Genomic DNA, 14,597 nt, shown 5'->3' with positions numbered 1-14,597 from the left:
TCCAGTCTCTATGTACCAAGCACTGTGCTAAGTGCCTGGCACATATCACCTAACTTAGGAATCAGTAAACGTTTTCTGTAAAGTGCCAGATAGTAAATATTTTAGGCTTTGCAGGCCTCTCTTGCAACCACTCAATTCTGCTGTTATAGTACAAAAGCAGCCATAGATAATACACAAATGAATGGGGCTGACTGTGTCCAACCTTTATTTATAAAAACAGGCAGCGACCTATAACCTGTGGACCCCTAATCTAACTGAATCCCCACAGCTCTATAAAGTGGATGTCATTCATTCACTGAACAAGTACTAAAGAATGTCTCTATGTCAGGAATTATTCCAGAACCTGAGGATACAAGAGAGAACAAAACAGAACAACCCCTACACCAAGGGAGCTTACATTCTGGCAGGAGGAGGCAGTCAACAATGAGTAAGTGAGAAAACCACGAAGGAAGGCAGATGGGGAATGCCAAAAAGGGTAGTTTGCAGTTTTGACTAGGGAAGTCCAGGAACATCTTGCTGATAAGATGACATCTGAGCGGGGCTGGCCCCGTGGCCGAGTGGTTAAGTTCGCATGCTCCGCTGCAGGTGGCCCAGTGTTTCGTTGGTTCAAATCCTAGGCGCGGACATGGCACTGCTCATCAAAACACGCTGAGGCAGGGTCCCACAAGCCTACAACTAGAAGGACCCACAACGAACAATATACAACTATGTACTGGGACTTTGGGGAGAAAAAGGAAAAAAATAAAATCTTAAAAAAAAAAGATGACATTTGAGCAAAGATCTAAAAGACGTAAGGAAAGAAGCCATATGGAAATTTAGAGGAAATGTGCCCCAGGCAGAGGGACTGGACAGTGCAAATTCCCTACAGCTGAGCAGGTTTGGCACAGTCAGGAAACAGCGAGAAGGCCCTTGTGTCTGGAACAAAGGGGGAGAGTTGTGGCAGGTGAGATTAGAGAATGGGTGAGGTAAAGGAAGGCAGGTAGGTAAGGTCTGAAATCACTGTAACGACTTCAAGAATGAGAAGCCATTTAAGGGTGTGGAGCACTGAGAGTTGTGATTTGACTCACATTTTAAAAGCATCACTCTTGCTGCTCTTTTAAAGAGATTTTGGGTAGGGGGGTGCAATGCGGAGGAGGGAAGACTATTTCTGAGGCTACTGCAGTAATCCAGAGGAGGATAATGAGAACTTCAGCATTTCCAGTATAGGCAATGAGAAGAGGCCAGTGATGATTGATGTATTATGAAGGGAGAGACAGTAACTCAGGTTTTGGCCTGAATAACTGGAAGGCTGAAGTTATCACATGATTATTTCACTATTCCTAGTAAACATTTTCCTTTATTCTTTTGTTTTAGTACACTTTCTGCCATACACTCTAATCAAAACACAGATTTTATTAAAAGCAAGAAACTTCAAAATCTCACTCTGTTTTTATTGGTTCTTCATTATGATTCTTTGCGGTAGACTGCAAAAGTGCAGAGTTTCTCCCCTCCCATCAAGAGATGTCAATTTCTTCATGCCTTAAATCTGACATGCCATGTGACTTGTTCTGGCCAAAGTGACATTAACAAATGTGAGACAAGCACAAGCTTTAAAAGCCTTATGCATTTACTGAGCTTGGAGCCCTAAGGCCACCATGTGAAGGATCCCAAGATAGCCTGCCTGCTGGAGAAAAGGGGTCACCTGGAGAACCAAGGTGCCCTAGTCAATAGCTTGCCAACCACAAGACACGTAAACAAGACCATCTGCCACCAACTGCCATCAAAGGCATGAACCAGCCTAAACCAGAAGAACTGCCCAATAGACCCAGAAAATCATATGCTAAATGACTGGTGGTTGTTTTAAGGCACCCAGTTTTAGAATGGTTTGTTATGTAATTTGTTATGCATCACAAACTAACCGATACAGTCTTGAACAGCTACACTTTTGAAAAGGATAGAGGGAACAAAAAGGGGAAGAGGGAGGGAGGACTCTTTAAAAACAAGGTTTTTAGGCTGTAGAGGTTTGGGTTTTTTTTTCAGATATGGGGTTTAAACTTTTTTCTTTGCTATTTTGACTACACATAATATCACACTTTCTTACTCCACACACTTTCAAACAAAAGTGAAGTGGAGCAAAATTAGGAAGCAAAATAAAAACCAGATCATTTCATACATGAAATATCTGCAAATTTGGGGGAAAAAATTTAAATTTATAAATCACAGGAGAAAAAGCTAAAGAACTCATTAAAAAAACATTTGGCATCCTGGACACACACCCATATATGACTTGATGACCTACTAGAGCCTGGTGCATTCTGTAAGACTCTGAGCCACCTGCTATACGTCAGAGACCACCACAGTGCCTCACCCCAAATTCCTTCCCCTCCAGCTTGCCATTCGCCTCAGGTTCTACAGAAGCAATCAGAGCATCTACACACTCCTCTCCATGTTCTCTTCTTTACACTTGATCCTGTCTCAACCCACTTCTGCCAACCCATTGCACCATCAGTTATCTCCCTTTCCTCAGCCCTCAAACAGGCAAACACATCCTTTAAAATCTTCCCATGATCAAGCTACTCGTTGAGATACAATCCTTTGTCTCCATTACCAAACTTCTGGGAGGGTATTCCCACCTATAGCCTTCACTGTCTCACCATCCAGTTACTCCATCTCTCTCTGTCTGGCTTCTGATCCTACTACTCCCCTAGAATTTTTCTTTCAGTAGTCAGTGGCAACCTCCTCAACGCACTATCATTTCCTAGTCCCACTGCCCCTCAACTTTTTGCATCATCAAGCATTGCTGATCTTTCATTCACTGAAATTCTTCTCTGGGCTTCTGCGACAAAACACTTTCCTGGGGCACACGCATGCCCACGCCCACACCCACAACCACACCCACAACTCCTTTATCTCTCCTTAATCTACCCAGTAAAAGAAGGAGTTACCCCAAATCCCTGACTATCACTCTCTTTCTCTACATATCCTTTCTCCCTTGGCAATAGCATGACTGCATCTCTCTTCTCCCAAACTTCAGAGCCTATATTTTTACTGCCCAGCCACAACCAACACCTGGGTGTCCCACAGGCACCTCAAACTCAGAGCACCTCAAACTCAGATTGCTCAAAGCTGCACTCATCCTCTTATCTCCCAAACCTAGCTCCCCGCCAGGGTTCCCACTGTTGTAATGGCAGCTTATGAACCAGACTCAACATCCTGAAGCATCTTTGACTTCTCCCTCCTGTATTCCTTCTCCTTATATTCAAGTCTCATGAATGGTGAACCCATTGAGACACAACACTTTCTCTGCTCTTAACTGCCACCTCCCTGGATTAGGCATCACCAGCTCTCACAGGGATGACAGCATCAGCCTCCTAATTGGTCTTCCTGCCTCTGGTCCACTTACCACATTATAAGACACTGTCTTAGTAGCAAACATTTTCAAAAGCTCTAACTACCTAAAGAACAAAGTCCAAACTTCTTAGCCTGGAGTTCAAAGCTCCTTGCAAGTCTAGCATAATCTGATTTCCTGCAAGTCTCTTTCACACATCTTACATTGCAAGAAAAAAAAAATGCTATCTCCCCACATGCCCTAAACACAGGCTCCTGGCTCTCGCTCATTTTCTACCCTCCATCTGCAGTGCCCTTCTCCTCCACTTGAAATCCTACATCGCCTTCAAGGTCCATCTCCAAGGTCACCTTGTCCCCAAAGCCTCACTCATATGCTCAACAAGAAGTCATCTCTCCCTCTCCCCAACAACCATAGCACTTTGTGTATATCTCTCTTATAGAACATCTCACTTTCTAACTTGTTTCATAGTTAACTACGCATATGGCTTATTCTGAGACCAGTCCACAATCACTACCACCACCACTCCCCCATGAAACATGTTCAGCATCTGATACATCTCTGGATTCCTCAAGGACTTTAACATAGTGCATTGAACATTGTCAGCATTCAATACTGGGATGGGTGAATAAACGAAGGATTAAACAGAAGAGAGACACAGAGCTGCCAGAGGCAGGGTCCAAAGGCTGAGCCCTGAGAGGCACCAGCAGCAGAGGCATGCTTTGAGATGCTAAAGCACGTATGGTCTATGCCACAGGTATAAGACACTCTTATCTGTAGGTGAGCAACACAGACTACTGACAACAAAGATGACATTTCAGCATGTGTCTGGTTGACCTAGCATCAGTGTTTTTTTTTTAATAGGAGAAACACAAAACAGAACAGTGGTGTTCAAACTTGAGAGCACATCAGTATCATCTGGAGAGCTTGTTAACACAAAGTGCTGAGTTGCATCCGCAGAGTTCCTGATTCAGTAGGCTTATTAACAAGTACCCAGGTGATACCCATGCTGCTAGTGCAACAACCAGGCTTTGAGAACCACTGGTACAGAAGGAGCTCTGAACTTAGCATCAAGAAAGCTGGCTGCATTTCTGGCTATGCAATTAAATAATCTGTGTGGCCTTAGGCCAGTAATATAACCTGTCTGGACATGGTTCTCTCAAATCTAAAATGAGGAGTGTGGACAACCCAATCTCTTGAGCCCCTTCCAACCTTAAAACTCTGATTCTGACCCAGTCACTCAGAAGTCACTTATCCAGAATTATGGCATTTCTATTCAATGCAGTACTATGTAACTATTTAAAACTGAGGTAGAAATAAATGTGCTAACATGTAAGAATTTCCAAAACAGACTACATGAAAACGAAAGATGATGATCACAGCAGCTAACACTTACTGAGCACATATGATGTGCCATACTCTGTCCTAAAACCCCAGGACCCGTTTAATGCAGACAGGAGGGAGCTTCAGAAAGACGTTAAGTAACTTGCCCAGGGAAAAACAGCTGGAAGGGTAGGGCCAGGATCAAACCCAGTCTGGCTCCCCAGGCTACACTATCCTGCCACCTAAATACAAAGCAGAAAGCACAGTGTGACCTTATTGGCTTGATTTTCTAAGAATATTTTATGTAAGTATACATGGGCATAACCATAAACATATATAAACATAATACATTAATAACATATATAGAAAGAAATACAGAAACTTAATAGTGGTTGCTTCTGAAGAGTAGGACTGGAGGTCTGGGCAAAACAGACACGTCAGTTTTCATTTCAAATCCTTTAATAGAGTCTGAGTTCTTTATATAGTGTGCATATATTAATTTTCTTTCTTTCTTTTTGAGTAAATTATTCCTTTGGAATTCATGCCTTCTGTAGGTTTCTTCTTTTTCTGTTTTCCCTTTAGCCATTTGCCGTGCAATTAACACCTGTAGAAGAGAAAGCTCAAGGGAAACAGATGCCAGCCACTGTGATCTCGCAGCTCTGCTAAGGGCTTGGCAAGAAAGAGGGCTCAAAGCATATCACTTGTGGCTCTGGACACATACAACCTCCAAAAACGTCCTGAATATTTTTTTAAAAAAACCTTGTATATAAAAAAAACCTTGTATATATAAAACCTTGTAGAAATGCTTACCTTTTAATTTCAAACTATTTTCCAGTGTTATAAAATTTTCATAGAAGATGAAATATATCTGAGAATAGTTGGTCTCAAAAAACTGCTTAAGATCACTTGTATCCACATTATCTGAAAAGAAAAAGTTTTCATTTATGACAACAACCTTATACAATTATCAGAATTCACAAACAACCTTTTCAGAAATTAAGGAAAATAAAAACTAGCTTTATTCTCTTATGAGACAAAACAAAACAAGAAAACAGTATTTCCATTCATTTAAGGGAGCTCTGAATTGGCCAGGCGCCGTTCCTCCATGTGCAGACCCCTGCAGGAGACTGACTCAAGATCAGAGCCACAGGGGCATAGCACTGACAGACCAGCTAGAGGGGCAGCAGCAAGTGAGGGTCTGGGGAGGGACAAGATGACTTCCTGTTAGGGAACGGGAAAGTAGAAGTTCATGGAGGACGCGGCTTCTGACGTAGGCCAACAAGGGGTATGGGTTTGTTTGTCTGAAAAACAACTTTGCGGGTGGAGTTCCACATGGCCCAGTCTCTTCTCTCTCCCTGCTGACATAAAACCAGCTGAAGAGAACCAGCAGGTACTCCCCACCATACCCACCCACTTTCATCTGGGCCACTGGTCACCACCTTCCCTCCAGCTTCTAGGTGACCTGTTCTGCTCTGTTTGGACACGCAGGGCCCAGCACATGTTCCTAGAGTCGCCTTGAGCAGTGTTTCTCCTTCTTGCACCAGATTTGCTAAACCAGGTTCTTCGGGTAGATAGGCTGTGCAGGGAACTTAGCCCAATGACAACTCCTGCTGGGGCCAGGCAGCAATACAGCCACTTCTTCCTGGGGCCCCAATCATTCCTCGCAACTCGGGTCAGAGCAGTTATCCACTGTCAACGCACCTTTGTACATTTTCCTTAGCAAACAAGTTGTTCGTGCCATTTACAATGGGGTCCTGACCAAGGTGTCGGCTCTTTGGAAGAATACACTAGTAACCGTAGGAAAATTAAAAACAGCTTCCCTTAAAATTCTACATGGATTACTCAAGGAAAAAATGTGTTGCTATTCAATCTGTAACAGAACGGTATCAGTTGCTTTTGGGGTCTAATACTGTGAATATATGTGAACACACCCATTACTATTTTTTAAATTCTATAAAGTTAACACTCATGCTGGTGAATCTAAAAAGTCGTTTTTGAAAACAACTAGCTAGATAGGGCCTTTAGAGAAGTAAAGGCCTCTAGATATGCAGATGGGGTCTTTCATGCAAAAATCTGCCCTCGTTCTTTGAAATAATGCACACAAGGTGTTTTATAAAGTCATATGAGCTGCCAATTTAACATTCGATTTCCTGCCCTAAAACAGAACCGAGCACAGAGCAGTGGAAGTTCCTAGTAACTAACAAACTGATCTGTGTGAAAGCAAGTAACAATGAAACTAGTATCATTAACCCACATGAATATTACCATTCTAAGGAGCCACACAATCTTGCCAAGCAATCCTTGAGTGCCTTCCGCAGAATGTGCCGGTTCCAAGAAAGGGTTTTGTTCATTTTCGCTCCGATACACACTGCTAGCCCATCCACCACTAACTGTTCCCTCTGAAGCACGCTTCACCCAGCTGGCCTCTACTCACCACTTGCTGGTCAGCTCAAACATCCCAGCCTACCCCAAGACTAGGTGAGTTGCCTCTGCTATGTGCCCCACCCCACTGTTCTGCCCTGTCATAGAAGGTGTTATATTTACTTAACTCCTGATGGAATTCCGACTTACTCCTACTGGAATGATCTGTCTTCTCTGCCAAAGATACTCCCTACCCTCACAGAATTCCCAGTCTATCTCATGCATAATTATGTCCCCTACATGTAGTACAGTATTTAGTTCAATATTTTCTTGAATGAATTGAATAAAAGAAACAGCCTATAACATACAATGAGAGGATAATAACCATAACTTGTAAACCATTAGATCATATGCCTACAGGAAAGAAACGGCCTAATCCTCCTTCAAATCCTTGAGGCTATCAAGAGAGAAATTTCATACCTCTGCCCCAGACTCCCGATTTCTATCTGTTGCCCTGACACTCCCCTCGCCCCTGGCGATCTCTACTCTCACAGCCTGCTACCAGCTGGATCTCTCCACGTAAGGGTCCAAAGGCTTCTCAAATTAAACATGTCTAAAGGGAAACATTGTTCTCCCCCTCAAATTCAGTTCTTCCCTCAGGAACCACCATCCATCCAGCTGCTCAAGCCAAAACCTAGACATCATCTCGGGTTCTTCTTGCTCCTTCACAACCCATCTGCAGTGTGTCAGCTCCAGCAGGTTCCAGTCTTGGGCCGCTTCTCACCCTCCAAAGCCCTGCCTGGCAAACGTAGCCATGAATTCTCACCCAGGCTGCAACCACACCCACTGCCTGGGCTCCCTGCTTCCACTCCTCCCCTCTGCAGTCCATTCTCTACACTGCAGTCAAACGAAAATTTAATAGTATCAATCAAATCAGATCATTCCTTTACTCAAAACCTCCCAACAGCCTCCCAGAGTACTTAAAATAAGATGCAAACTCTTCACCAAGGCCTGCAAGGCTCTGCATGATTCCCTCCATTCAATGCCAGCTTCATTTCACACTACTGTCTCCTTTACGCCCTGTACTCCAACCACTGCAGCGTCTTTCCATTCCCCAAACTTCCCAAATGTGTTCCCAACTTGGGGCACCTCCAGTATGCTGCTGCCACCCCTAGATCTTCATACAATTCATTCCTTCTCATCCTTCAGAACTGGGATCACACATCACCTCCTCACAGAAATCTAAAGATGTCCCTTATGTCCTTCTTCACATTTCATCATATCACCCTGCCTTCTTCCTTTATAGACTCTGCGACAGATAGACACCCAACTGCTCACCAGTAAGTGGGCCTCAGACACAGAATTTCCCTGGCATCAAGGATGTGGGTGCACTGATGGAGCAAGATGGTACAGAAAGGTCACTGGGCAATCAACAACTCCCCCATCTTCCCCACGCCTCCCTTGGTCCCTCAGAGACACTTAAATATCAGCAACCTGAACAAAGAAGGTCCCTGTCAAGGTTGAGCAGCCCTCCTATAGACTGAGATGCTCTCATGAAGCCAAAAGTCCAGGTAACAGCCGCCTTCTTCCTCAGCTATTCACTATCTTTCTTGTGGATGAGGCATGGATGGTGCTGAGCTTAAAATACTAACAAGACAATTAGACACCTTCAAGGTAAGCCAATATACAGTGAAACTAAGAGCACAACATCTGTAATGTACTCAGTTTATTTACAAGTATGAGAACTTCTCATTGGTCTGGGAGTCCTCTTCACATGATTCTCCCCTACAGCACTTAAGATCAATTGAAATTATCTTATTTATTCATTTATTTCTTCATTGACTGGCACTCTACTAGAATGGAAGCTGCATAAGGGCAGGAATCTCATCTGTTTTGTTCACTGCTGTAGTCTCAGCCCCAGGAACAGAGCTTGGTACTTAACACATATTTGTTTAATGAATAAACAAAAAGTAAATATCAAATATTTTACTTCTCTAATTCAAAATCTAGAATGATTCCTTGATTTGTCTTACTTTTGAAGCACAAGTCTCATCAGATGATTATTTATAAAGTAAGCATAGATCCTGGGGAAGGCAACCATAGGCACTGGAATTTAGCATCCTGGAAAAGGGAACACAAGAAAGCATCAAAGGGCTGCTTTTTAACAAGGTTAACTTCACTTTGTTCAGGGATATAGTAGGAATGCTTTGTTCACGAAAAAAAAAGAAGACTATGACCACAAACTTCCTTTAGACATTCTTCACCTATTCATTCAAATATTTCTGAGGCCCTCCCCATGCCAACTAGCCCTGTGCAGAGTGCAAGGAAATTCAAAGAGATTAAAACACAGGGCCCTCAAGAATACACAGGTAAACAAATAAGTAACAGGAAAGGCACCATGACTGAAGCTGAGGCATCAAAGCAGGAAGTGGACAAGGCCACATGGGGAGGTTGGGAATATTAATAATGCTATACATTTATGTTTTAAAAGCACTTTCATGAACTTATTTTATTTGACCTTCACCACAGCCCCGTGACGTAGATGGGGCAGTTGTGATCAAGATAAAGAAACCTGAGGTTCAGAAGCTGAGGCAACACAGCCAGCCAGGAATGTGGGCAGAACTGTCTGGGTCTTCTGACTCAAACCTAAGCTATACAAAGGCCTCAGAGACAAGTGGGAATAAATGAAAACAAGAAATCAGGTCAGGAATATAAAAAAATAAGTCATCACCTTGGGGATGTGCAGGAAAGCCAGATGAAAAAGAGCAGGAGGAAAAGAAGACACGTAAGAAACGAGGGGAGTGAGCGGCACTGAAGATGGGAACTGCTGAGTTCCCAAGAAGGAGCTCACAGTGACCTCCCCACAGCCTCGTGGAGCCAGTAAGGAAGAGAGGAGAAGGGAAAGCCCTGAACTCCAGAGCCCAGATGGTGAGCCGCCTTTGAGGTGATGGTCTTCAGTGTGGGTGGCACATCACGGGCCCACCGCCTCACTATAATCACAAAACTCAAGGAAGTGAGTTCAAGTTAACCACAGGGAAGCAAGCAGCAGACAGCTTAGCAGAGCTAGGGGACATTCCTGAATTTTCAAAGAAATCTCCTTTAATTTCTCATTCTCCTTCACCATCAACCAAAACCCAATAAACTGTTTCTATTATTTTCCCATTACATTTCAAAAATAATCTTTTAGATTCCACACTAAAACCTACTCTCTCCCGGCCCTTTGTCCAGCTGAACCTTTTGTTGACGACTATTTCTCCACATCCAGCTGAAAGGCAACAGCAAAGGCTGAGGGCAAAACCTTCAGAGCCGACTGCCTGGGTTCAAGTTCAGAAACTACAGGACCTTGGACAAGTTATTTGAACACCCTGTGCCTCAATTTCCTCATCTGAGAAATGGGGCTGACAATGGTTCTTTCATCACAGGACTGCTATGACAAAGAAATGAGCATACGCAAGGTGCTTATAAGACTGTCAGCCAGGATTATATAAATGTTGGTTGTTTTACAACTATTTAGCTCCTGGCAAAGGCCCTCTCACTAGGTGGGATTAACCCACCTACCTGTGAACATCTACCTGTGAAGCCATAAAACTCTGGCTCATGAAACTCTTACACTGAATGAGACCGTCCCTTATTAAATGGCACTCAATCCCAATACAGCAGTAAGGACTACCCACAAAACCAGAGAGATGATCCCTCCATTTCCTTCCACATATAATCCTTTTCAATAACAATTCTATTCCTTTTTACTTGGAAGGATCAGAACAGAATCCCACAAAAACCTGCTTCCGCAGACCCCCGGAAAGAACCAAAGGAAGAGAAAAAGGCTTTCTCCCACTCGGGAGCCCGAGTAGAAACTGTCAAGAGGAAGAAGGAGCTCAGTTCAGCTCCTCCCTAGTGGGGACTGAACCCCCAACCCTCCCTGTCCCTCCATCCCCCAGCCCCAGCCCCAGGCCAGAGCCAGGGGCCATCCTGCCTGCCTACACATCTGTACAGATGAAGACCGTGTCATTTACTCTTTTACTCATATTCCCTAGAGAATGGCACTGAGGCATGATGCTCAAGATCACAGCCTGGTGATAGGGAAAAGGGGTAGGTGAAGAATTCAAGGTGACCATAACAACTTAATAAAACATAGTTTAGAAAGAATGAGAAGAAGGAAAATAAACTATTTAGACAGAAGACAGAAAATGCTGACAAGGACGAAGGTCACTAGTAATGTACCATTACTTAAAGGCTAATATGAGTCTGGTGATTTCACTTTTAACAACTGCCTATATCCCTGCCCTCTTTCCCTCTTGTGACAGTTTGTAAAAACGCCACAAATTATTCCTTCCCTCCATCCACACCTTTGGATAACACCCACCCACAGTGATTTGGGGCTGATCTCCTGACTTGCTTTGGTCAGTCATCAGAAATATGACCCAGCAGCAGCTGGAGAGCCTCTGGTAGTCTCTCGTGCACGGGAAATGAGGGAACTCATTGGACTCAGCCCACAGTGGAGTCAAACCCAGGCAACCTGCAGCCAGAGGTAGAACCACCCCAACCAATGCAGACTGGTGAGGGAAAAAAATAGATGCTTGTTGCCATGAGGTTTGGGATGGGCTGTTAGGCAACACTATTACAGAAACGTTGGTGGAGAAAAAGAAGAAACTCATCACCAAGCAGCTTCACGGGCCATGATGGCCGACAAGCCCATGAAGAGGTGCCCGCAAGTATAACACATCATCGCCTCCACTAAAGAAGGAAAAGCAGAAAAAATGGATCCAAATAACAGAGGCTGCCTGTTGATACAAACTTTCTGTCAACAGTGACACATGCTAACAAGAGTGCAGGCAGGGACTCCTTTTCCTGACAGCAGGCAGTAGGTTTAGAACCTCCTGTGTGTGCAGTACTGTGCCAAGGGAAGGTAAAAACCCTGGAGCCTTCCTGGTGAGGAGGTAAAATCTACACAATGAAGCCCTTTCAAGACTCAGCTGGTAATCAGGTGATAACACAACAGGTATGTTCACTGTGCTTCCACGGTAATCAATACTTTTATCATTATTGTTAAAGAGAAATTCACATCTGAAAAATGCATCAAATACAGACCTAAAAATGCCCCCTGTAACGATTACATGCAAATATAAAATCTTTGTGTGGATGGAAATACTAACTTACACAGCAAACGAAAGGCTCCAACCCCAGTGCATCAGGGCTCTGAAACATGAGGTCTGGTTGAAGACGTGGTATGAGAAGTCTGGGAGTAGAGGATGAATTGGGAGGTGGGCCTACTCACCCACTAAAGTCAGCTCACAAGTAAGGACACCTTGCCTAACACAACAACCCCCCACCACAACAGGCAAAGTTATTTCTAGAATTTCTGCAAAGCTTTAAGAACTAAAAGATCAAAGTCCATTCTACAAGTACACTTTTTCTAATGCCATGGAGATTTCATATTTCAGAAAACCTCTCTCAAATGCCATGTTTTCAATCTATATCCACTTTTAGGTATAAACATCATTGAACATATTTGACATGGAATTACTCCTGGAGTCATCCAGAAGTTAAAGAATAATGTACTGAAGATAACCCTTATACTACCCCACCCCATCAGACTGATGGGAGGTCCTCCCCTTGCTCCTTACAAGACACCCAGCCTTTCCTCCTTACCTCCCCACCACAAGCTGCCTAAGCAACCAGACTCAATAAGGAGACTATAATTAGAAGTGATCATAGGCCACTCCCTAGGCACACAACAGGGATGTCTCCTCAGGCCTTGCATGCATGTAATTTACGATGCATAATAATAAACACTTTAGACCCACCCACCTAACTAAGCATCTAATACAATCAGGCTTTTGCCCCATCACTCTAAGAAGTTCCACACTGTGAATCCAATTTTCAGCCCTCTCCAGGGCCAAAAGCTGATGATACACCTGTACTTGGTGCCCAAGACCACTAACCTGGCCCAATAGAAGGAAAAGGAGACTAGAACCCTCAGATAGTACTTTGGAAGCATGTTGGGCCTAAACTACATACTCCTATTTGCAGGAAATGAAATGAACTCATCTTTTAGCTTCACTGATAGTTTTCTTTCTTACATACATTATAGCTTTGTTGTACCTACCAGTTATACTGTTCTAAAGTTTTTTTTAATTTTTCCCTAAAAATATACATATATTCAAACTTCATCATAGTTGACTATTTATTTCCATAGGTGTTCTTCATAGCATTTAAACTAAAAAGTGAGAGTAGCCTGGAGCAGACACTGTTGCTTTCCCTCTGGCCCCTTCACCCCACTCACTCCCACAAACTGACCCTTCCTCTCCCAAACAGAGCCCCCATTTGTTCAGGGATCATCCTCCTCCACAAGCTGTGCCCTTCAGAGAGGCTGGCTTGTCCCTAGCCCCAGAGGGTGGGACCTGGTGCTGTCAAGCCAACTATGGTGGCAACATGCCACTTACCAATGATTTGTTTAGGCTCAAGCCTGTGACCCAACGTTGCTCAATATGAAATGGGAGGAAGTCTGATGGAGATGTCTGGAAAAGATTCATTGTTCTTAAAGACACACAAAGAAAAAACGTCTTCTTTTTTCCTGTCTCTGGACATTGCTCTACCTGGGCACAATGCTTGCAATGTCTGCAGGCATTTTGCCACCCTGAGGACAAACCTGGCACACTGAGGACACTAAGGACAGCAGAGCAGGGAGGCAGAGAGTCCGGACTGTTGATGTCACTGAACTGCTGAATTAGCCAACTCTGGGGCTGCCCAGCCTTGAGACTGCTTTTCATAGAAGAAAAAGACAGTCCTTATTATTCACATTTATATTTGGGTTTTCTGTTACTTGCAACCAAAAACATCCTGTAGATACTAAAATAAAATCTGACAGCAGAACAGGAAACAAATACTAGTATAATTGAAAAGGTCAAAAAAGTTATATTCCTCCATTTCATTTCCTAAGATGTATTATTTTCATTTATTTATACCTACAATGGAAACTAGACGTAGAAAGTAAAATTCTTAGAAGTCAGAAAGGTAAAACTTTGTTATCCAGGACTGATAGTCCATGTATAAAGTAATTCTGTATGAAGATATACTCCAGATATCTAGTGCGAAACTTTTAAAAAGTAGAGCTATTTTTATTTTAAACATTTTTGATACACATTTCTTAAACGCAGGATTCCAAAACTTTATTGTTAACAGATATTAAGTATCAATATTATAAAACACAATATATATACCAATGAAATATAATATTCAAATCAAATATGTTTTATATACATTTTAATATATTTATTCCTTTTATAGGAATCACATTTCATCAGACTTTTTGAGTCAATGCACAATTGCTTCTACTTTTCTTGATCTGAATTGGGGCTAGCCTACATCACAGTCAAAACCACTCACTAGGGAAAGAGTCAGAGACAGAAATAAAATGAATGAAGCAGGAGCTAAATGGTAACCTCCACCCCTCCATTTCCAACAACGAAGGAAGCAGAAAAGTGGTGATGAGGGCAGAGAGAGCTGTCTTCCTTATGTCAAATAATTATTAATAATTCTAATAATGGCCTACAAAAGAGCTGTGCATATATTAACTCAGTTAAAACTC

General features: G+C 43.0%; 1 protein-coding gene across 14 annotated transcripts in view; it reads right to left on the bottom strand.

Annotated features, from left to right (window-relative positions):
- RALGAPA2 (Ral GTPase activating protein catalytic subunit alpha 2) overlaps positions 1-14,597 on the bottom strand; it is a 323,293-nt gene that overhangs the window by 283,231 nt on the left and 25,465 nt on the right. For 8 of the 14 annotated variants that reach the window (XM_070247008.1, XM_023626011.2, XM_023626010.2 and 5 more), the window contains exon 2: positions 5,459-5,569. The exons of 3 other annotated variants lie outside the window; for them this stretch is intronic. In XM_070247008.1, coding sequence (XP_070103109.1) covers positions 5,459-5,569 — 111 coding nt within the window. Of the gene's footprint in view, positions 1-397; positions 676-5,458; positions 5,570-14,597 lie in introns of those variants that run through there. 3 more of the 14 variants (XM_070247005.1, XM_070247004.1, XM_070247010.1) reach the window with 2 other exon arrangements.

This window comes from Equus caballus, chromosome 22 (assembly GCF_041296265.1).
Source record: "Equus caballus isolate H_3958 breed thoroughbred chromosome 22, TB-T2T, whole genome shotgun sequence".
In the NCBI taxonomy this organism is placed as follows: domain Eukaryota; kingdom Metazoa; phylum Chordata; class Mammalia; order Perissodactyla; family Equidae; genus Equus; species Equus caballus.
The sequence above is the reverse complement of the archived record's forward strand: the minus strand, read 5'-3'. Positions and strand labels throughout refer to the sequence as shown.